The 24,849-nt window shown below is 46.2% G+C and overlaps 1 protein-coding gene across 2 annotated transcripts in view; it reads right to left on the bottom strand.

Annotated features, from left to right (window-relative positions):
• Positions 1–584: 584 nt before the first annotated feature.
• Positions 585–24,849, bottom strand: part of FBXO21 (F-box protein 21) — a 35,009-nt gene continuing 10,744 nt past the window's right edge. The window contains exons 4-11 of one of the 2 annotated variants that reach the window (XM_006908592.3): positions 24,314–24,460; positions 23,891–24,027; positions 22,604–22,740; positions 19,051–19,230; positions 17,814–17,946; positions 11,387–11,577; positions 9,676–9,833; positions 585–1,508 (exon numbers count right to left, since the gene is read on the bottom strand). In XM_006908592.3, coding sequence (XP_006908654.1) covers positions 1,321–1,508; positions 9,676–9,833; positions 11,387–11,577; positions 17,814–17,946; positions 19,051–19,230; positions 22,604–22,740; positions 23,891–24,027; positions 24,314–24,460 — 1,271 coding nt within the window. In that variant the 3' untranslated portion in view covers positions 585–1,320. Of the gene's footprint in view, positions 1,509–9,675; positions 9,834–11,386; positions 11,599–17,813; positions 17,947–19,050; positions 19,231–22,603; positions 22,741–23,890; positions 24,028–24,313; positions 24,461–24,849 lie in introns of both variants that reach the window. The other variant, XM_006908591.3, reaches the window with a different exon arrangement.

The raw sequence follows: 24,849 nt of genomic DNA on the forward strand, positions 1-24,849 counted from the left end.
AGACCGGGCAGGTGAGAATGGTGGGGGTTCCAGAGTCACACACAGACTTGGTTACCTTGACGTGCGGTTACTAAGAGCATGGAAAAGAAGCCAGTGTGACCTACGTAAGCCCAACTTCCCGCGAGACTTGAGAACAGGCTTCGTCCTGATGCTTTCATGGCAGCGGTGACCCGAGAAAGCAGATTACACTCACGTTTCCTTTCTCATTGATCACACACTCTTAAAAGGAAAGATCTTTTATTTATTTCTACCCTGCCACATTCAAAAAGGTCTTGAAGTAATTCTAAGAAATGACAGGGGACATGGAAATTTTTTTTTTTTTCATTTTTAAGGTTCATTATTTCTTTTTTCTGGTTACAAAAGTGAAACCTCATTTTGTCTTTGGGAGCCATGGAGTATAATTTCTAAAAGCAAAATTATTTTAACATGAGATTTTACTTCCTACTCTAAAGAGAACCCATCACTGATTTAAGATCTACTCATGATACTGGAGCGGATTTTTAAAATCAACAAAAAAGAAGTAGTTATTTTAAAGAGAAGAATAGTAGATGAGCATGAAAAATCCATCACCAAGGCCATTACTATGCATTTTGTCAAAGGAGTTTATGTAATAAAATAGAAAATTAATGCTTCACAGAGATAGGAGCATAAATCCAAGAGAGGAAAATGGAAGAGAAAACTGTCATTCTCCTAATTCAAATAAAGAAAAAGATAAATGACTGAAATCTGTTTCAAATATTAGAAAAAATAAATGTAAATGATTCAAATCACCATTAGTTTGTTAGTGTCTCAATCTCCAAGATGCTGCCAAGATCACTTACAGCTCTGCCTCAGAATAAGCAGCTAAATTCAGGGTAAAAAGACAAACAATCCTGACTTCGGATTGCACATTTCACAGAGAATTCAGAAAGAAATTACTGCAAACGTATAACCCCTTCTGTCCCCTAAACGAAATGTTATGAGACAAATGTAAGACAGACATAATGGAAAGTGAATAAAAAGAATGATTATAAGGTGTCGACAGTGGGACCTCATGAAGACAGAATGTCACAAACTGTCACCACAGGACAAGTGTACAAGCCATGCCACTGAACACAGTGCCTTTCGAATGAATTCACTAGTGTAGACGGAGAGCAACATTGTCTTTGCAGCTGGAGGAGAGCACACGTGATTTAACCCCGGCAGGAGGCACCAGCGCTCCTGGGGGGGTGAGTGGCTTTCCGGGTGGTGTGACTCAGAGGGATCCGTGGAGACGTCGTTGGGGACCCTCCTCTTGGAAGATAGCAGCAGCAGCAAAGGTGCAATGTCCCCTACGAGACCTTACTCCACGTTCTCCTTCTTCGCGCTGTAAATATTCTGCACCGTCTCGTAGACAGACTCCAGATCCTCGGGGTAGCGAAGCTCTAGCTCTGCGTTCGGGATGTAGTGAGTGCCCGTAAACTCTGAGAAATAGCGTCCGACATCGGGGTGTGAGATTTCTTGAGGCTCCACATTATATTCCAAGTTTTCTGTTGATAAAGAGGCACATTCTCATTAAAACAGACTTTTCTGCAGTATCTTTCATCCAGAGAAGTTCCCAGCAACCCTTTTCGAGTGGCGCGTTTGAGATGGAGGAAAAGGAAGGACAGAAGATGTTTAAGGGCGTGAGTAACAGGAAAAAGGCAGCGAGCGGCAATGGCGGGGGGATGGAGGGGGGTGGCACGGGGTCCCCACAGCTCCACAATGAACAGAAGCACTCTCCTATTCTCTGAGCAACAGATGTGGCTCCGGCAGGACTCCCGCGGTCTCCGACTTGGACCTAACGTAGAGCCACACGTACAGGACACGGTATCCTAGCCTGCTCTGTTTCTGTCAGCAGTTATATCATCTGGTGACAAGTCTCCTACCTGCCATCCTTCTGGTCTACTAACATGAGGCCCTCCCACACACGCCACACTCTTCCATCACGGCTCCTTCCGTTCAATACTGGCTGTGAGCCTCTGAAGGCGAGCACTTCACAGGGCGCCCGCCAGGTCCAGGAGGGACAGACAAGTGGTTCGTACCTATAGACACAACCTCTAGACGTGGATGTGGGCTACGACGTTTGTACACAGGGAAACTACGCTACCTCCATGCCCTGCTTTCTACTTTGCTACTAGAGAAAGATATAAAAAATAACCATTAAAATCCTTTAAAATGGAATGGTTAAAGAAAAAGATGACAATGCAGGCAAGGCATTTTCAAGGCTGAAATCTTTTCACATGGCTTCTCCCCCCAAAACAGCTCAAAGACAGCTCCTCCAGGGACCCAACGGAAGGACGGTGTCTGTGCACCATTCCTCGCCGGCCCCCATCTGGGAGACAGACCTCCCCCAAGACCTGGCCCCGGAAAGGAGCCGGCCAGGCAGACCCTGCCCACTCTGTGTTCCAGGGCAGTCCTGTTGCCGTCAACGCGCTATCACTCTGCACAGCCTGTTGCTGGAATGAATTCGAGTGAGTCTCTCTGCACAAGCCCGGCCGATGGGCTCCTTCACCCACAGAGCAGCACGTCACCCCGTGACATCCTGCAATGCACTCAGGCTGCTTGGTCCCCTTTCCCTGGAGGCCCCGTGTCCCCAGAGTGCACAGGATAAACAAGAGGAGGCTATCTCAGCATTCCTTATGACAACGAGAAAGTAAAAACAGTCTAAACATCCAACTCCAGGTCACTGTGTAAATAAATGATGGCACATTAATTCAGCAAAATACTAGGCAGCCAGGAAAGTGAGCAACGTGTTTTCGAGATCCTATGACGGACTTGCGAGTGAAAAGATTTGAGCTCATTACAATGAACCTGGAGGCCACATACTCGGGTTGCTTCGTTACACGGCATAGCAATGTATTTCAGATGGATTTTCAACTGGGCACTTACAACGTGCCAGGCTCCAGCTCCCAGAATGCTCGCGTCACTCCACAAGAGGCTCTTGTCACTTCTGCCAAACTGCAGTGAAAGATCTGCCCGTGGAGGCAACCAAGATGCAAACTCAGACCGTCCAATTCCGGAGCTGGGACGGGTCACAAGTGACACCTGCGGAACTGGGCAAGGGCAGGGCGACTGCCACCTCAGGAGACATCAGGGAGGGAGGGGCTGGGACACTGGGACAGACTCGAGAGCGCGTGGCTCTCGCACCCTCAGAAGGCCAGGCTGCAGCTGGCGCTGCTCTGTGGAACGGGAGTCGGGGGCTCCCGGCACGGAAAGCGGGGAGGCCGCTGACTCCGATCTCCCTCTGCTGTTACCACGACACCTCTGCAGATGGTTTTATGTCCTTCTCTATGTGTTACATTGTTCTAATGTTGTCATCAGAAAATTCAGTAAATGTAAAAAAACGTGGATGTTTCAAAATGCCCCTGGCTGCTCACCTGCCCCTGCTGCCCCTCCCCCAACAGGTGAAGTGTCACGGCTGTATCCATCCTTGGGGAGGCAGAGGGGGACTAAAGCATGGCCTGGTGCCTTAGCCAGGTCAGCTCTGAGGGCCTCACGGGTGGATCCTCTTGCAGAGGTGTGCGGACACACCAGAGGGAGGGCAAAGAACCTGGGAATGCCACCGAGACACAGAAGTCTCTGCTCTGAAGGCACCAGCTACCTGTCGTTGGTAGGCAGGACAGAGACAGTTCTCGTAAAAAGAATTCGAGTGGGTAGTTCAGAACAACTGCTTTGTTACTAGTTCGTCAAGAGCAGTGGTTCTCAATCAGGGGCTGTTTTGCCTCTGACAGGACATTCGGAAACATGTGACGACATTCCTGGCTGTCACGATCAGGGGCTGCTACTGGCGTCGAGTGGGCAGAGGAGGCCAGGGATGCTGCTGAACAAACGCGCAGGCCCGTCCTCCACGACAAAGGATCGGCTACACCAAACCGTCAACAGTACCTGCTCTGAAGAAAGTCAGACACGTGCTTCACCATTTCTCTCTCCCCCGTCTCTCTCTCTCTTTCTGTGTATTATTAAGTAGCATCTTGGTGCTGGCTAATACTGAGCATCTGAGTGTTGGGAGGAGGACAGAAAGGTACAGATCGGGTTACGGTCACACATCTGTAAGGATTAACACTACCGGGGATTCCACGTAAGGGGAGAGGACAGTCCACAAGGGGCTCACAGCCCCGCTCCTGGCTGCTACAGAGAAACAGGGATGAATCCAGTGCAGCTACCTGCTCCGAGCACGTGCTCAGGAGCTCCTAGCATAACAGGAAAACTGCATCACTGAAAAAGAACTTTCTAAAGGAGGTAATAAGATAATGAGGTTGGCAACTACGCGTTATGAGGGGAAAATAAATGCCAATCCACTAAAGGAGACTTAAAAAATTCACAAGAGGAATGAAAATGCTAAGTGCTACAAAATTTTTTGAGCAAAATATTAAAAAGGACTACATAAAAGTCCTGGAAAAATCTTGAGAAGTCTTTCCAATTCTCTTGACATTTTCTAAAAAATGTCTGCTTATTTTATTTGAAATTTTCAAACTACCCCAAAACATGTGAATACACGTCCATAAAACTATGGAAACACTATCGACGAGTCCTCCGGGGCCACCTGTCCTGCCCTGGCACCTCCAGCCTCCCGAGATGAAACCAGGATCGGTGTGAGTGCACCTTTCTCGTCCTTCTACGAACACACACGTATGTATCTAAACATACCTATACGTGCTTAAAGAAGCTTTGGTATTGTTCTATGTGTTTATTCATACGAAACACAGTAAGCATTCACCTGTCACTGGTTTAATTGCAGCTTAGTATGCATGGTTTAGATGCACCCCGATTTGCCAGGCAAGTCCTAATAAATGACACAGTTTTGTGTTTATAACAAAGGGACCACAGGCCCCTTGGGTGAGTGTGTCTCTGGTGGAGGGACTGAGGGGACGAGAATGAGCACTTGAGATTGTCACAATTTAAGAGTGCCAAACCACCCTCTGCAATGGTTGAAAATTTATACTCCAGCCCTGATGTGTGAGGGACCCACACACACGTGCCAGCATGTGCAGACTGCCGTGGACTGCTGGTGTGTGGGAGGCGTTTATGGTGGAAGCTTTTGATCGGAAGTGTACGATGAATTATGAAAAAGGAAACTAACGTTTGGTGAAGGCATATCATGTACCAAGAATTCTAAGAGGTTGTTTATCATTATATACAAAACACACATAAGAACTTCATTTTTACAGCTGAATTCCTGACCTTCCAATATGGGCAGCTGACTGAAATTCAGAGCATCTGTGATATTCATTTCCCGGAGTAACTAAGAAGTATGGAGGGAAGCAGAGACAGGAGTCGCTGTTCTACCTGGTGCCAACGAAGTATGAAAGCATGCCCCCTAGTGGAAAAAAGTGATAAATAGGCAAGATGCTGTGTACCCCTCCCTGAGGAGTTAGGTGAAATCTCACGTATAGGGGGGAAAATTCCCTTCACTGTGCAGGCTAAAACTCCTTGAGAATGTCATGCATGCATGTGAGTTATAATTCACTCTTCAGCTCTCTGTGGAGACCTACTAACAAGAGCATTCATATGGGTTCTACCTAGGTTACCAGGAGCATGGAGCCAAAGGTTAAAAGTTTAGACCGAGAAAAAGTTTAAAAAGAAAATAATGCAAATAAGTTAACCTAGAAATGTTTTAAAAAACGTATTTAAATAAGCATTTTTAAAATTTAGCCTCTCAAGGTCTCTCACTGGCTAAGTATGGGCTAATTTGAACATAACATCGTTCCAAATGATTATAACACATTGAGTAAGTAAAAATCCAGGACTCTATGGGAGAAGAGGGGAAGGAGGGCTGGAGGTGGAGGGAGGAGGAAGGACGGCAGAGAGAGAGAAGAGGGAAGGGGAGGAAGGAGGGGGACGGAAGCTCTGGTTCACACAAGTGGAGGGAATAACCGCGGCAGAGAGTCACTGCTCGGCAATTCTCATAGATAACTTAGGTGAGGAGATTCAATAGATGCTAAAACCGGCATAAGGATGAAAGTTGCTGGAGGAGAGGATATGCACACGGCGCCACAGCACGGCTCCATGGACTTCTCGTTAACGGCAAAGGGAAAACTGTCCCTTACAGCGAGTCGGTATCTTTGCCAAGCAACCAAAATCCGCCTCACTAACAGTGGGACATCGAACGCCACAGGCCTCTGGATGAGATGCAACTGTGACAAACACAGCATCTGATAATAGGTATTCCAGCCAAAAATACCAACCTGATCTGATCAAGCTTCAGACTTACTTCCAGTTTACAGACAACACACAGACAAGGAAACATTAAGACAAACCTAGAATGTTAAGACAATTTACAAGACACCTGGCCTGAACTCTTCAAAAAGTCAAAGTATTGTAAAAAAGGGGGTGGGGAAGAGGAATGAGAAACTGTTCTTCAGTAAGAGACTAAAGAGGCAGAACCACCAAATGCAGTGCTTAAATCCTGACTGGACAGGGATTTAACACACACACACACCCCTATAAAAGTGATTCTTGTGACAACTGGGAAATTTGAATACTGACTGAATATAAGAAACTAAAAAATAATTTTTATTTCTTAGGTGTGATGATGTAACTGGTTATGCAGAGAGATGTCCTTATTCTTGGAACATGCATGATTATTTAGGTCATGGATGTCAGCAAAAAATTAAAACCTCTATCTGTAAACCAAACAAATACGGTAAATGCTAACTGTTGACTCTCGTGGGGTGTGTATGGGGTATTGCTATGCGGTTTAAACTGTTTCATATACTGGAAACGTTCTTAATCCAAAGCTGTTAAAGTCAGCCTTCGATCACACTATCTGCATTCGCCTCCTTGTCTGCACTTGTTACAAACCGCTCTCGGACAGGGATGCCTTCCCCTAGCCCGATGTGCGTGGCTAACTGGGAGTCTGGAGATGGCCCCCGGGTGCCAGGGACTCATCGGAGAGCGAGCCGACCCAGTTCCGCACCCCCAGAGCTCATGTAGAGCGCGAGAACCCGAATGTTACACGGGAGATACGGGAGAGGAAGGCGTGATGACTCAGAAGGGCAGGCGCTCAGGGAATGCAGAGCAGGGACAAACAACCCAGTCCAAGGGCAGCAGGGGAAGGGCAGGGGTGACAGTAAACCTGAAGCATGACCCAAAGCTTGGGGGTTGGGGGGGAGAGCCTGTGTGTAAGGGTAATTGCCTGCGTGAGGACCTGTGAGAATGACGATCTCGAGGAACAAGAAAGTTGCATCTGTCTAGAGTACGACAGGGTGAGAACAGAGAAGAGGTGGTGAGAGAGAGTCTAGGTCACTTCTGGGCTAGAAGGAGTCTGCTCTGCCAGTAAAACACTTCCGACCAGCGGCTGAAGCAGCAGGTGGAAGATCCTCTAGCTGTTGCTAAGGAAATGCCCTTTGCGGGGCAAGACTGGAGGCAGGTGCCAGTTAGGAAGTTGGTGCCACTTAGGCAAAAAGTATTTGGGGCATGGAGAGGGGCAGGGTGACAGAAATGGAAATGAGTACATGGAAATATGAGCAAGAGACATTTAGGAGATGGAATCGGTGTGACCTGTTGACTAACTGGACATATGATAAGGAGGAGGGACAGAGAAGAGATGGTGTCCAGGTGGTACCATTCAATGCAGCAGCCGGAGCAGGCGACGGTGGGCACACGGAGCGGCATGGTGAGTTCAGTTAAGAACATCTGAGCCAGGTGAAGATGTGTGGATGCCCAGGGGGCTTTAAGGAGGCAGGCGTGGCCCAGAGAGTGGCTCTGAGTGGCCGCACATGCCTGAACATGTGTATGCAGACGACCTGGGGGAGCACCACAGCGTGAGAGGGCCCCGAGAAGTGCCATGTGTCATGTCAGCCTCTCTGGGAGAGCCTTCCGTGGGGCTTCGCCTCTGCACCTCACGGCCCAGCGCCTGGCTGGCATGCAACAGACGCCCAGGAAGCAGGGCCGGGGCCGACAGCACCACCAGCAGAGAACGTGGACGCTACCACAGAGTACGACCAGTGCTCAGTTCTGAGAGTTTCCTAAAAGTCTCAGAATTTAAAATTAAGAAAGGTAATTTGCTGACATTATCCCCAACCGCTTAGTTCAATCTGTTTTAGAGAATGTAAAACTGAAAAATGGGTATTAAACTTTTTTACGAAGTCATTGCAATATTATGACTCTAAACTTTACACTGCATGTTTACTTGATATGAGTCAATAAGACGAATTCCTGAATCTTCAACACGGACACCGGACGAATTCAGAACACACAAAGCCAAGTATCACTTTAGCAATTCTAAAAAGCCCATTTTAAAGCTAACATACATGTTTCTAGAAACTCAAGTATTTTAAGTCTTAAGGTCGGCCCTATATAACGGGCAATGACTGTGCTGGGTGAAGCCACAGAACTGGCCCACAGTGCAGACAAGACGACCCCTTTACTCTTGTAATGTACCTTATAATATGCAGTGTGACGTGCTTACCGAGTGATTAGTGGGGGTACAAAGAGCCCATGAATCAGGCAATAATTTCTAAAGCACACTATTTAGAAATTATTAGTATGATTATTTTGTCAGAGCTTTAAAAGTTAAATAAAATCATGTCAGCACCTTTGTCTGACACGGGGCACACATCAAGCCCCTACTGTAACTTCCCTGTTACACTCAGAGAGACCGAAGCAACCTGTAAGCTCAATAAACAGAATTTCTTAGCGTGTAGGATCCTCTCACCTTCTGATGAATTAACAGTGATTAATGTGAAATTTTTTCTAGTCTTTTAGATACTTGAGATTTTTATATAGCTAATATTTCTATTAATGCATTTACCAGAATAGAATATTGAGTTAGGTCAAACCTGAAGTTTAGGTCAGACACAAAAAAGGTACAGCAGATGGTTACGGATAAGGTTCTTTGCTTCTTTGCTAAGCTGCCTGGGTTCAAATACACACCCTGTAAGTGAAAAATTCAGTTTCTTTATGTGTACAATGAGGATGATGATGATGATGGAAACTGGCGTTCTCAAATGGAGTTAATATACATTAGAATGCTGCCTGTCACAGAGTAGTATTACATTAGCATTTGTGTTCATTTTTAGTAATAAACTGAATGGTGTGAATGCCCTGACAGCAGGCATACAACGAACTCATCCCATGAAATGGAGGAACAGAAATGGGAAATTCACACTGAAGGCGTTTCTTGCCTCTAACCTGCTTCCATAGGCTCCATTTGTCTCTGTCTCAAGAATGCCCTGGGAGGCACCTGTCAGGGCCGGCAGTGGCCCCACCTACCAAGCACCTGTGCTCTTAGAGCCACTGCTGTAGACTGCAGTTCCCACAGTGGTGTCTCCAGGGGAACAGAGATGGCTGCCAGTCTCAAGAGGCTAGAGGGTGCTAGGGTGGCTTCCCCAAGCAGGTGGTATGGGCAGAGCGCAAGCTGACTCTTCCAACCTGGAAGGAGCCAATGGCAATGCCTGAAAAGCAACTAGATTGGCAAAGGCAATAGCCAATCAGAACAAAGGTCAGCAGCAGCACTGGAACAGGGTCCTAGCTGTGGTGGTAATGGAGGGGAAGACTCAGGACAGTGACCATTTCACCCGAGGCATGGCCGCACCAGCCCCAGCTGAGTATCAGCCCTAATGAGGTTAGCCACGGGAAATCAGTATTTTGTGCACACAGGATCTGAGTGCTCAAATGTGTGCTTCAAACATGGCAACATGTCATTAAAAGTAAAGACAAAAACTAGCTACTTACCTTGGGCTGCGTATCTGCAAGAACCGTCCTCCACCAGAACATTATAGAAAGGCTGATGATGGCCATGAGGCAGGCTGTGGACATTCATGTTTCGAATCCATTCATGTCCCATCATGCAGGTGGGGTCCCAGCCATAGATCACACAGTTATAGCCATACCTAGTTAACATAAGAGCAATGGCAAATCAATTCCCTGGGATCCTGGCAACCATGAAATGTGTAAGTGGCTTGGCTTTACTTAAGATCCCATTCTTACAAATTTACCTGCTTTTACTCCATATTGAATCGTTCTTCAGGATACCCTGCCTCTCTTTATAAACACCTCTTATTATCAATGTAACACGTTAGTTGAAAAAGAATGAACTCTTCAACAGAGTAATGAGACAACTGGTTATCAAACTGGAAAAAGGTATCAGGACCCAGGGCTGATGACAATACACAAAATTAGTTCTTAGTAGAACAGAGACCCGAATGTAAAATGCAGAACTTTTAAAACTACCTTTGTGATTTGGGATAGCAAATGATTTCTTAAGTACTAAAAATACAAACCATAAAGGCAAGGATCGATCACTCTGACAGCATTAAAGGATCCTGATTCCAACAGACTATATAAAGGACAACGGGGGACCCACGAACTCTGATTAGGTATTTGACGAGGTTAAGGAATTGTTTATATTTTTTCTTAAAATATGATGACAGAATGGTAAATGTATTTTTAACAAAGAAAAGAGAGGCCTTACCTTTGAGAGATACACAGTGTAATAGTTACAGATGAAATGACATCTGGTATTTGCTTCCAGGAAAGAGGGAGGAGGGGGCGGGCTGGGGAGGAAACAGTGAAGACTGACCCTAGCATGATAACCGTTGAAGCTGATATGGGAACATCACCTGGTTCACTGCCCTAATCTTTCTACTCTTATATATGTTTGAAATTCCCATAATAAATAAAAAATAGAATGCGACAAAAGAAAAAAAAAAAAAACACTGGCCAAAACCTGGGAAAAGACATTTGCAACATATGTGCGTACAGAGACTAGTATACAGAAAAAGAATTTGCATCAGCAAAATGACTAAGAAGCGAAAAACTGAAGCACTCAATAAAAGGAAATTTAAATGGCCAGTAAACTCATGACAAGAACCTGAATCTGCGTAGTAATCGGGGAAATGCAAATGAAAGTCACAATGAAATATCATTTGCCCTTTACTACAAAAGTGCCATTTTTAAAGGTTTGGCACCAACACACGGTGGTGAGAATAGGAGCCCTCGGTTCCCCGCCTGCCGGTGGGGTGTGACTCAGCACCGCCACCGTGGACAGTTTCCGTCTAGTGACTCGCCCATGAGCATAGCCCGCCGCCCAGCAAAGCCCAGCCCACACTCGGATTCAAGGACGTGGACGTGGAGACAAAGGAGAGTAAGGACAATGAAGAAAGGAGAGAAAAACTCTGCTGACGACTGCTTCCATCTTCCCACAAACGAAAGGGTCAGACACCTAACGGTCACTGAAAGCACTAGGCGACCTCCCGTCAGGAAAGCGAGCCCCTTCTTAAAAACAAAAAGGTTAGTAAAGAGTCGGTCCTTCCTGCGGTGAGCGCTTAGCTGCCCCTGGAGTTGGTCCCCTTCGAGCGTGTCACTGCTGCTCCTGAGAGGTGCTGCTCCCCGGCCCTCGGGTGTCCTCTGCAGCCGTGCGTGGGCAGAGGCCGGGGGCACTCACCTCTTATGCTTCATAATGAGCCCGATGGAGTAGCAGACGTCTCTGTGCTTCTCGTGGGAGCGGAGCTTCACCTCCACGCCCACGTCCTCCTTCTTGCGCTCAATGTGCTCTAGCGTGTGCTGCACCAGATAGCCCACCGCCCCGTGCTGCCCGGGGTCTAGGGTCTGGATGTGCTGGAGGATGTCAAGCACCTTCAGGACAAGACAGAAAGACTAGGTGATACTATTTTTATTTAGGCCTTTTCGTTTTCCCCGCACGGGATTTAGCCCTACCTAATCTAACGAAGGTCGGCAAGGCGGGCGGCTGTGCTGACGGCCCAGGTCGCTGAGACCCACGGGACTCTGCCCGGGCCGTGCTGCGTGCGTAAGCCTGGAGGCGGCGCACGGGCTTCTGAGACTGGGAACCGACCCCAGGCATCGGACTTCAGAATGTAAAGGAATCCTCTGGGTATGCGGTGGTCCGGGATTGGCCAGAGGTGAGGAGGCGAGGGTCTGCCCCTCGAAAGGTCTTATCTTCTCGGTCAGTGTGGGGTTCTGTTTTTTTTTCTTTTCTGAGCCAAGAAAGTTTAATTTAGAAAGTAGTATTGATTTCTGCCTTCTAGAATGTTCTTAAGAAAAGGTCAGTCTGTTGGTTGTTTCTAAAGAGTACAAACATTACGGCTACATTATTTAAGTGAAGAAGTAGAGGGGTTCTATTTTTTATACACAGAAAGGAAACAATTTTAACCTGCCACTCAGGAAATGGAAGGAAGAATAAACGCTAAGCTGCTTCATCAGAGATCAGGAGGACGTCTGACAGAGCTGCCTCACCGCTGCAGAAGGGAGAAGAGACGAGGTCCAAGGAGCCCGGAAGGGGTGCAAACGAGCTTACTTTCTGATGTTAATTATGCTTTAAGAATTAGGACAGGCGGACCAGGGCCCTGAAACCTCACTGGCCTTTCCGTTATTTTAACTCTGAATGGAATTCTGTATTCAACAAGGCACGGAGAAACCACCTCTGTGGGATTTATGCGTCAGCTGGTAGGAGCAGAACTCAAGGTTATATTCTTTCTACTGTGCCCAGCGTCTCTACAGAAAACACAAATTCTAAGGAAGGCAGCACGTGCACGGAAACGCAAACACACACGCCACGGCAGGGCAGCCGCTAGCAGAGGGTCTCCTCTGGAAACGGGACCCCTTTCTATTTGCCGAGCCCTAAGACAGAGCAACCTGGATTCTAGTCCCAGATCTGTCAAACTCGCTGCTTTTACCTTTGAATTCCTTTACTCGCTTATCAAATGATGATTAATAACAGCCCTACTTCCTATTATGTTTTGAACCTGTCAGTGTGTTGGTGAAAACTAGTTTTATGCAATGTAAGATACTATTACTCTAGAACCCGATCTTGCCTTCCAGACTGACATTTGCAGGATCTCTATGCTTACTGAACACTTAACTATTGGTCACTACGCCAAGCCCGTCACTTTTACTTCAGGTAACGCTCCCAACTTGAAAGTTAGCAACAAGAAGAGGAACAGGCTTGGTGAAGGTAAGAAACTTGCCTGAAGCCATGGGATTAGGAAGCTGTTGGAGTGAGGTTGGGGCCTGGGGCTAATTCTAACTCCTAGGTTTTACCACCAGCACAGCAAAGCAAGAATAGGAGTCTTTTAATTAGCTGTTATGAAAATTTTCAAACACATAAAAACAGAATGGTATGACACAAAGTGCCTCAAACGCAGCTTCAACCTGTCAGCTGAGAGCCAGGCCCCGTCCACCTCCCTGCTCTAATGGAGGACTTTCAACCTGAAGGACACAAACAACCTTTATCTTTTATAGCTAAAAGCATCCGGTTTAACAGTAAGCTCCTACTTACTAGGCTTGCGTGGTGTGATCCTGACATTTCCCCCATGCAGTTCCGACCAGTTACTACAAACTCCGTGTCTGTCACATCCTGCACACCCTTCCCTTCCTTACCTAAAGGCCCCTCCTACCTTCAAAGGACGTCTAGAGCTGAGTACCAGAGGAGGAAGAAGCTTCAGGGATAATCACCCCCTTCAGGGGGTTCGATGTGTGGATGATGGGGGAAGGGAGTGTACAAATGGAGAAGAGACGGTGCCGTGAACCTTGAACACTCCTGAAAGACAGTGCTGATGGCTGGGCGCCACGATGTGTCCGAACCAGTGTCTAGGCCTAGAATCCCGAGTCCGCACTTTGGAGGCAGAGCTCTTGAAAGAGGTGGTCGGTCTATCACCCACGACTTGCAAACTCTTCCCGTGAAGGGCCGGAGGGTAAACATTTCTGGCTTTGTGAGCCAGATGGTCTCTGAGTCAACTACTCCCCTCAGCTGCTGTAGCAGGAAAGCAGCCAGAGACAACAAGCCACGGGTGTGGCTGTGTGCAAATAAAGCTTGTTCATAAAACCAGGCTGCCTCGGGTCCCCTGGCTGTAGTGTGCGGCCCCTGCTGTCCCCTTACCCGAAGTTTCCCTGAAGCTCTCTCTGAAGCACTTGGCTCCATCCTCTGGCTGTCCCCCTGACTGTGGGCTCTTCTAATTTCAGGGCTTCAGCTAGCAGATGCTGATGCTGGATCCCCTGCCAAACGTTCTAGGACAGGAGCACTGGGCTCCCGGTCCTAGCAAATTCAACAGACCCCAAACTGAATACTTTCTCCCACCCTGAAACAGGTCTGTTCTCCACACACCCGCTTCTCGTGTGGCCCGATAGTTGTTGGGAAATCTGGATATCCCCTCTGAGCCTTTCCCTTATTTACAGCCAATGAAGTTCTGTCATTTTTCCTTCATTCAAATAAAAATTTCTGAACACCTACCGTGTGGCAGGACCTGTGTGGAGAGCAAGGGGGACCGTCGCAGTAAGGAACAAAACGGCTAAGGTCCTCGTCCGTGAGGAGCACAGTCTAGCGGCACACAAGGGTCAAACGAGCAGCTACGACGCCCTGGGGAGCGGCTCTGCGAAGGGCAGCACAGGGCCAGCCCGACGGGAGGCCTGACCTCGCGTGCAAGGGCCGGGCCAGGGAAGGGGCTGCAGAGGCAGAAATGAAAGCTGGCGGCTCGGCGGAAGTGAGCCGGCAGACGGAGCTGAGGGGCAGGAGCAGTGTTCTAGGCAGAGATGCAGCACGTGCAAAGGGCTGACGCAAAGAACAGGACGAGTGGAGGACGAGCGCAGAAGGGGCACCTGTGGGAGCTGAGAAAGCTCGGGCAGGGAGGGCCCGAGCACCGAGAGCTCACCCCCGAGCACGAGCGCGACCCTTCAAGGCGGTGGGGGAGCCACTCGGAGGGGTCTGAGCAGTGAAAGGACATAATTGACATTTTATTACGATTACTCTGGCAACAGTGTATAAAACGGGTTCAAATTTGGGGTCTGAGAGTAGAGGAAAGAAACCACGCAAAAGGCCTATGCAATAATCCAGGCGACAGAGCCATGTACAGATGTGCAGGGGACATCTAGGTAAGCTGGTCTGGAACCCGGAGTCCAAGCAGGAGAGAGGTCTTGGGATCTGTCAAACTACAGATGGGGATAACAGGTGACACCACCTAGGGGAAAGGCGCGGAGTGAAAAGTCTAGAAACTACCTATGGGGCGGAGCCTTTAAAGGAGTCAGAGGACAAGAACTAGTGAAAGCCTGGGGCCCAGGAACCACAGGGTGGAGGGGACAGAGTGTACTGAGCGGTGCATGGCCCCAGTGATCAAGACAGGTGAGGGAAGACAAGTACCTGCTGGATCAGGCAACAAAGAGAACGTTTATCCAAAGGCGGTCACTGGCTTCTCTGGCGAGAGCGGCTCTCAAGGGGGAGGGGTGGAAACGGGTCCCCACGCTCCGAGGAGTGCGTGGGAGGCGAGGCAGGTGGCCATGGCCTGGTCGCACGTGCGCGTATGGCCAGAGAGCAAGGATCATCACCGTGTGCGGGGGGAGATAAGGAGGCAGCGGGGGAAGTGCCGGCAGGGCTGTCACGGGAGAGCTGCTTGTTCTTTCCCCAAAGGTGAGAGAGATCTGAGCATGCTCAATGCTGACAGCAGAAACAGGGAGCTGAAGATGTGTGAGGAGAAATAAAGGAGAACGTAGCCATCCACGAAAAGGCAAACGAGTCGGGCCCAGGGCACAGCTGGGTTTGCCTCAGAAAACAGGAGGGAGATCTTTGCGAACAGTGAAAAGCAGAGGAAGGAGAGAGAGAGAACTCCAGCTCAAAGCAGGGATGCAGGTCTGGCAGCGGCAGGGGGCTGTCTTAGGACACGACCGTGCCTTAGCCTACTGTCTTGGGGGGCAAGGTGTGTGGGTGTGCTGGGGCGCCACCCACAGCTGTGCGGGAGACCTCGGCGAGTTACCCAACTTCTCAGAGCCTCACTTTCATTATTTGCAAAATGGCAAAAACTCAGTATGCACCCCATAGGGCTGGAAACAGGTGTCCAGTAAGTGTTAGTGACTTTAAAATGTGCCCATTCCATACTCTATTTCCATCACGGCCACAACAACCCAGGATTACTGAGACAGTGACCAAGTAGACTTGTTTATCTCAGCTCTTCCTGATTTAATTCTGTTGAAAACAAGCTGACCTTCTGGTCTTCCCAGCTTGGGAACGTTTCCTGTATTCCTAATAAGGTCAAGTGGATTCCCAGCCCTCCGCAAACTGATCTCACGCCCCGAAAAATGCTCCCCCCGCCACACACATTTATGCACATGCACATGTACACGTACACGGATCCAGACGCCTGTTCAGCTAGCCCCTGCACACACCGAGCTTTCCCATCTCCGTTCCGCCACAGGAGGAACCTACTTTTCTGCCTTCTGAAACAGTCTCCCTCCCATCCTTCAAAATCCACCTCAAACCGCTCCTCCAGAGAAGGGCCTTTTCTAATCACCTTGTACCCCCCAGATCCCTCCTCATGGGGAGCCTTCACGTCTTGAGTGTCGGTCCCCTGGCTAGGGTGCACGTTTACGGGGGGAGTCCCCAACTCTCTGGGAATGAGCCACTTTTCATTCCCGACCTCTGAATGGGGGGAGCGTCTATGCCAGCAGCAAATGAACGGCTGTCATGAGCTCAGATGTTTTGCATGTCACAAATCTGGAACTAGTTTTAGTGACACTTGCTTGGCAGAGAGACAGTCTTGGTCACTCTGAAGATCCCAAAGTAATTCCCCATAAGCAGTATATGAGCACTAAACCAAGTGCTTAAGGCCCAGGACGCCTGAGCCTCTGCGGAATTTCCCCCACAAAGGAAGTGTTACTGCCCCCTTCTAAGGCTGACGTGCAACTTGAGTACAGAATTTACTTATAAAGAACTCTGCTTTGAAAGGATCTCTGTATTTTACAAATTATCATTTGATTCCTTAACTAAAGTAAAAAGTAATAGGAAGTAATTATGAATATCCTAGTCTCAAAAATAAACACACTGAAAAAAACAGAAATAAGCTATTAAATCCTGGACAATAGGGTCCTAGGAAGCAGGTGGTGACTTTGGTGGAGTCTAGATTTCCCATAACTATTAGACCAAATACATGCCTTTATTACCTGGGCCACAGGTTCTATCTTTTCTTAAGATAGGAGTCTAGAGATTTTCCTACTAATGTGTCCTTTCTTAGAATTATTTTAGATCTTTGAAGTTGTAAGTAAATGTGACAATTTAAATCTAAGCAGTGCCAAGTCATTTAGACGATTTTCTTCCTCAAGGAAGATTTCGCCGCGAACAACATGAGCAGAGGACTTTATGGCGGTGTCCCTATGAGAACTCAGACTTCGACTCCCTCACCACACAAAGTGGATTGTGAACAGAGTCCCACGGAAAGGCGAGGGCATGACGGAAGCATGCAGCTGCTCCCGCACTGTAATGCGCGACTGGACGGAACCAGCTGCCGTCCCCACAGCTGGCTGTGGAGCATTCTGACCCCCAACACTGTGGCCTTCCGAAAGTGCGTGCTGCTGGCCACAGCTGCCGTTACAAAACTGAGGAATCAAGCTGAGAAATCCACGTGGTTTTCAAAGACATAACCAGTCCTTAACCAGTCCAGCAGCTGGCCCTGAGCAGATCTAAGATTTAATTTTCCTACGTCAAACGGGGTGTTTTTGTACGATCAGTTTAGCTGCTAACAGTGCAGCTGGAGGATGAGCGTTTAAAGTTTTGCTTTCCCTTGCTGAGCTGGGGTGACTCTGAGGAAACACATCTTTGGGGCATCAGTGGGCGAGTGGCAGGGCAGAGGCCCTGTGGTTCTGGGTATTTAAGGCACTGACCACACAGATAATGGGCAACTGGTATTATAACGGGTCTTTAGTTAGAATAAAAAGAGACAAAAAAATCTGATTGATGGGTCAAGACTGGGAGACTTTGCATGGATTTGTGTTTATCTCCCACGCTGATGGAATGATAAACCTGTAAGAGCCGCCTTTCAAGCTAGGATTTCCCTCTCTAAGGCAAGTGCGAAGCATCAAAGTAAAATAATTACCTTCTCTGGCCAGATTCCCAGGTGGAAGTAGAGCCTGGCTTGGAGGAGGAGGAGCTGCACCTGGTCCGGGTACATTGCCAGATACAGGTCCAGTGAGTCTCGCAGGAGCTGGTATGACTGGTCGATGCCTTCCCTAGCGGGGGAGAGAAACCTCAGTCTCGCCCTGTGTGCTTCTTAATACCCTCTTTTATCAAGCCTGAGTTTTAGAAATAATTGGCACAAATCCCACATGTTTTGACTCTAATATTTGCTCTCTGTTCAGCAAATAGTTACAATGGTCTTAATAAGAAAAATATACAAGAAATATAAATTCTGTAACCCACTTCGGTGATGGGCACTGTGCTAAAATCCTAAGTATTTTCACTACGGAGTCACCTCACTAACACTGTACATAATTATAAACGAATTCTGAATACGTGGAGCACTGAGGACTTTTAGGGCAGTAAAAAGGTCCTGTGATACTATAATGGTGGATACATGTTGTTAAGAATTATCTATATGTAGAATGTATAACACCAGGAGTGAACCTGAACAGATGAGTTGTAACTATGGACTTCGGGTGATAATGATGTGTCAATGCGGATTCGCTGACCCTAACCAATGTACCATTTTGGTGCAGATGTTGACCGTGGGGAGGCTATGTGTGCTTGGAAGCAAGGGGTGTGTGGGAAATCTCTACTTTCTGCTCAGTTTTACTGTGAACCTAAAACTGCTCTAAAAGTCTATAAAAAAAAGAATTCTGCCATCAGGCAGAAAATTATTATTACAATGTACAACTTTCTATTTTCCCTATCAGCCAAATTTCCTTTGACTCAGGAGCAAGAAAGTTTCATATTTGTCTTGCTTTCTTATCTAAGTGATAACAAGGTATAAATTAAAAGATGACAAAGCACTTGAACATGAGAACATCCTGCCCCGAAAGAAAATCTTTACGAGACTAAAATATTCTTGTTACTAAAGAATGCTTTTGGTATTTATAAAGATAACTTGTCCACGTCCACTGCAGAGATTTCAAAGAAACTCACTTAGCACATCTTAAATCTGGAGAGCATTATGTCACAGGAACCAGTTTTTTTCCATGGTGGGTGACAGCTGCAGACATCCCAACTGTGCTAAACAGCAATCACTGCTTTGCTGTATCACAGGGAGGCTTGTTAAATAACATTCTCTGCGAGGCGATTCAAGCCTTCAAACACATGCACTCTGCAGAAGTACTGGAAAACCACGAAAACCTTACCGCTTTCCCAGGCTTAAAAGGTTTCCCACCATTCGCTGGAGCACCTTCTTCACGTTGACCACCCCGTACAGTGCTGCAGTCACGTGCTGGCCGATCAGGTATTCACATTCTTTCACTGTCAGCTGCCTGCCTTTCCCGAAAGCATCGATGTAGATGTAGTCGAAGATGTCCAGGTTGGCCCTACCCAAAGAACGCGTGGAGTCAGCCAAAGCTCAAGTCAGAGCTAAGCAGGTCTGCATTTCAACCCCTCTAAGTAGCTCAAATCAGAGATGGAACGTTAACGCCGCACTTCTACTTAAAATATCGAGGCCTTGTCCAAAGTTTAAATCTGACCCTTCACATGCTCTACTGTTAAGACCACAGTACGCCGATGTTTAAGATTAAGAAACTGATGTATGCCATCTGATACAGTTTTTCTGGGGGAATACTCCTAAAACACAATGCCAGGAATATCAGAAGTTTGGCTGATCCCACAGATCAGCAACAGTTAGCGTCTGTGGACCCCGGGCCCCTGGAGGCTATGATGGAAGTTAGACACCCTGCCCCATCAGCGTTCTGCCCACAGTTCTGCAGACACATTCAGGTCGTCACAGACCTGCTGAGCCCACACATGGCCTCAGGGTGGGCAGCTGCTCCAGACCACAGAGCATGGTGTCCCCGGACTGGGACTGGATCACACCACTCCCCCACCCGCGCTGCTGTACAAGGTGGTGGCCTGCGCTGACAGAGCAGTGGGAGGCAGTCGCAGGGAGCAAGTTCTCACTGCATTACCAAGTACACGCTACGAGGACTCCTGAGGCATTTAGGTGGATCTTTGTTCCAGGAATAGTTGTATTTCTTTTCTTGAGCAACTGCTTCACTTTGATCTTATGCCCACTGCAAGTCACGTAAGAGATTTTTTGTTGAGCTGCTAAAAAGCCCAGGCAGACTTCTTCCTCGAGTCATATTAATAGCCTTCCTTTAGAAGACTTATATAAATGTTCCAGAAACAAGAAATGCTCTGCAACTCTTTTCATGAGTCTAAGAGAATCACACGTATACACACGCACCAGTTTACAGGCAAAAATCCTAAACAAAATATGAGCAAATCAAATGCAGCAGTGTATTTAAAAGAATCCATATGATTAAGTTAGATGTATGCCAAGAATGAAAGGAGAGTTAAACATTAAAAAATCTATTTTAGCACAGAAGGAAAACCACATGATCCTATTAGTAGATACAAAAAATAAATTTTAGGAAAAAAATCTACTGCCTTGTTATTAATAAAACCTTAGCAAACCAGGAATTTAGAAGGCAGCTTTGATAATCCCAATGAAACCTACTGTCCCCAAACACCATGCTTGAGGTGAAATTTTAAAAGGATTCCATTTACCGTCATACTCAGGCAAAGGAGCCTGCTATCACTGTTTCTATTCAACCTCCAACAAAAGGACCCAGCCAGCAGAATAAGTAAAAGAAACAAACACAGTGAGGATAGAAAGAAGAAACAAAAACGATTCATAGACAACATGACTGTCTACAGAGAAAAACCAAAAGAGCTGACGTGTCGATTATTAGCACTAATTGTTTATTTAGCAAAGGTGCTGAATACCTGACCTATATGTAAATATCAACCATATCCCTGTACAATGTCGATACTTAGAAAACTAATTTTTAAAAATTACCATTTGCCAAAAATTACTAATAGGATCAAGGTACGTAGGAATAAATCTAACAAGACGTCAAAGAGCTTGATGAAGGAAATGATAAAGTCTTTTTAATAATATTAAAAATGACTTAAATGTGGGGAGATATGTTCACTGAAAGACTGCAATACTCCTCATGTTAACTGATGAATCCAATCCAAGTAAGCGCTGGTGCCAGTTGATACCCACACGGGGTTTTAAAGGGACCGATGAACTGACTCTCAATCCGTGCTAGAGAAAAGGCTAAAGACAGCCAAGGCAATTTGAAGAACTCGACGGGGGTCTCACCTACGAGGTATGAGGCCCACTGGGAAAGGTATAGTGAATAAACAACATGGTCTTGGTGCGGGCACAGGTAAGCCAAGAGGAGCAGAGGAAGCACCTGCGGCCTGGCTGCTGGTTAGAGCTGAGCACTCTCCCGCCCTTCCCTGCCCTCCCCCGAGGGGCCAGCCCTTCATGGGTCTCAATGTCCGTTTTGGCCAGGGGCCTGGGTGCTCATGAACAATTTCTTTGCTCATGTGCACTGTAGGGTATGTTCACTGTAGCCTGAGTAGGAAAAACTGAGATAAGTAATATGGTACTTGGTGTTTTAAAGGCTTTATATTATGCAGAAATCTTTTGTAAATTATTATATCAGCATTTAAAAATATTTGAGATATTTGAGGAAATTGGTTGGGTTATTCAGGGAGAGAGAATGGGCTAAAAAACCATTTTTCCAATTTAAAATAGTGGAAAATGGGTGCCTTCTATCCAAAAAAGAACCATTGAATGCATTTTTAGGAACAGATTATATCTGCGAAAAGGGAAGCCTGTACATATTATTCAAAGAAAAAATATATAAAATTATAAAAAACTGCTAAACTGGTGGTTACCTCTGGAGAGGAGGGATAAGGAAGAATATCCAGGAAGCTCAAACTATATATATGTTTTATTTCTCAAACTAGGAGATAAAAATACAGAGGCCAGTTATACTTTTTTTCTATGTATGCACAGAAACTCTACCAGGTACGTAAAGCACTGAGTCATCTCATTTAACTCTCCAAACCACTTTAAGAAAACTTCAGCCCCATTTTACAGAGGAAGAAACAGAGGCTCAGAGGAAGCCAAGGTCTGAACCCAATGTGACTTCAAAGCTCAAATACTTTCCATTATACTTATCATTTCACCAGAGTATCAGAGCTAGTCATCAGGAAGTAGAAGATATTTCTTCCTATTTGCTGAACTTTTTTTTCCCCCAAAAGCTAGACCGTAGCTGAAAAGATTTATGCCCAACAGAACACCAGGCTTAAAAAAAGAGAACGAAGCAGAGCTCATTAACCTGGTCCACAAAATGCACATCTGTCACCAACCTTGCCTAAAAGGAGTGCCACCGATGATAAGAACATGAATATTTGCTTTGCACATCAATGAAGAACTTGGTTATCCTGTTCTCTCTGCCCCATTCTCTCCCTCCCTCCCCTCCTCCCCTCCTCTCCTCCTCCCCTCCTCCCTCTCTTGAGTGGGGAGGGAGAGAGGGGGAGATTTTATGGAAGACTGGAAAGAACGATTTTCTTTAAGAACTCTCTGATCTGATCAGCTTTGGAACAAAGAGACTTTGAGATCCACATAAGCCCTTGAACTTCTAGTTCTATCCTTTAAAATTAAACTTACTTTGAGATAACTGTGGATTCACATGCAGTTGTAAGAAAAGATACAGAAACATCCAGACTGCCCTTCTCCCACAGCCAGATACGGACATGGATACAGTCAAGAAGCAAAACAGCCCCATCACCGCCCTCGTCCTCTATTAACCTCAGCCCAGTTACACTCCCTCTCGACACAGGGGGAATGAATTCTCAGGACGGATCACAACATCATAGATGGCTCACCCTTCTGCGCCTTGGCACCACCTTAGTAAGAAGTGACTTGGGAAGTTGACAGGTTCCAGGGGGACCCCCAACTTCCGGGCAACTGTCATGTAGAGCAGAGACATGCTGATTGGGATTCCTGTTCTGCGGATCAAAACCTAAAGGAGAAAAAATGTTCAGCGTACTAAATGCACCGCGGTGCTCATAACTCCAGTACTCGTTTTCCTGAGGCACCTACTGTGTATCAGGCATGATGCGGCTAGCTGCAGAGGCTTAAGTGGATGAGTATTTTATTCATTTAGACCAGGGGTCTGCAAATTACAGTCTGGCCCACTACCTGTTTTTGTACAGCCTGTGTAAGAAGTTTTTAACATTTTTTAATGTTTAAAAAAAACATTCAAAAGAATACTAGTTTGTGACACATGAAAACTATATCAAATCTAAATTTTCATGTCTGCACGTGAAGTTTTATTGGAACAGTCACGATTATTTGTTTTCGTACTGTCTGTGCCTCTTTTCCCGCTGCAATGGTAAAACTGGGCAGTCAGGACAGAGAGCACATGGTTTAAAGAGGCAAAATAATTTACTCTCTGGCCATTTACAGAAAAAGCTTGCAGACCTGTGATTTAGGCCCTCCTTCCAGAAAGAATTTAAGGCCATTTCAAGGTAAGTGTGTAAGATATAAGTACCATACAGAGCGACAGAATAGATATGAAAATGGAGCCAAATAAGAAACACATAAAAAATAAACATCGATGACACAGCTGGTCACAGATTTCCTCCAACCTTCCTACAGGCCAGTGCAAAAAGAAAGACTGGATTAGTCTCCTAAGTTAGTGTTCATGAGCTACACAGAGACCAGACTGAGTCAGAGAAACACCTATTTCTAATCAGGAATTTATCTCAAAGGTTTTATTTTTATTTTTGCTTTAATACAGTTGTTTTATTTTTTATTTTATTATTTTTTAATTAAAAATTTTTCATGGTGACATTGGTTAACGAAATCCAGTAAGTTTCAGCTATATACTTTAACAGTAAGGCATATATATTTACACTGTGTTCACCTCTCATAATTATATTTCTTTCTGTCACTACATCTTTGACTTCCTTTCTCAAGGGTTTTTAGATAGAGGACACGCCATGATGAAATAGCTAAATCCACAGCAATATCTTTATACTGGTGGCAAAATGAGTTTCACTGGGCATTGAGACCAAGAAAATAAAGTACTTACCTTCAAAAACTGTATAATTTAACAAGAATGAGCTTAAACATCTATTTATTATTATTTTTAATATACCCACATTTACCTGGTGCATGTATAAGTTTAGGGCATTATAGTAATCCATTCGATTCCCCTTGAACTTCAGCTGGTCATAAAGGACATAGTTCATGGCGTCCAGCACCTGGCTCTGGAGTTCTATCTCCATTATCATGGAGGATCCACCTGAAACAGAGATCTCCTCTGAGGACACGAGCGCAAGTAAGGTTGTGACCAGTGTCCCCATAACATGCAGATGCTGGTCATGCACTGACGACATTCACCAGGTGTTAGCGATCCAGGATGGAGAACAAAATATGTATTTAAGTTTCACATAATACAGGTGAACATGTGGTTGTGTCATTAATGGCTTTTTTTGTGACATAATGGGCACACACTGCAGAATTTCCTAATAACCAATCACTCGAGGTTTCCTTTTGCAAAAACAGCTGAATCCAAAACAACTCCATACCTGCCTTGAAGGCCAAGCTGGGGTGGCGACTGTTGATGCCCCGGAGGGTTTTGCATACAAGCTCCACGATGCTGTCAATTTGGGCATGGATGTCTTTGAGGCTGATTTCGGAGAGAGGATTGCAGTACTGGTCAATATACACGGCACCTGAGCATGAACAAGAATTAGTGAGTAAACGCCTATTTTTACCCTTTGCTTGTTAGTTTGTCATTTACACTGGACAGCTGGGCCATAGGTTTCTACACCATCCCACCAGATAAGCTTTGTATCCTGGACTCCAGGCCTGCCTGCCAAGATGCTGGGAAGGAACAAGAAACATTCTCGTGACAAAGAAGCTTAAACGTGACTTTTTTGTTTTTAATAAACCAAATCTCTCTCAGACTCAAAAAACTGTGAGACATGGCGTATTTCCATATTCTATTACGAGGAAAAATAAATGCCATAAAGGAGATCTTTTCAAGCTACTTCTAGTTCTTTTATGGTTTAAAACCCAATGACTCTGAAAACTTAATGTTAGATGACAGTTCTTTAACTTA

The sequence above is a fragment of the Pteropus alecto genome, unplaced genomic scaffold (assembly GCF_000325575.1).
Source record: "Pteropus alecto unplaced genomic scaffold, ASM32557v1 scaffold113, whole genome shotgun sequence".
Lineage (NCBI taxonomy): Eukaryota > Metazoa > Chordata > Mammalia > Chiroptera > Pteropodidae > Pteropus > Pteropus alecto.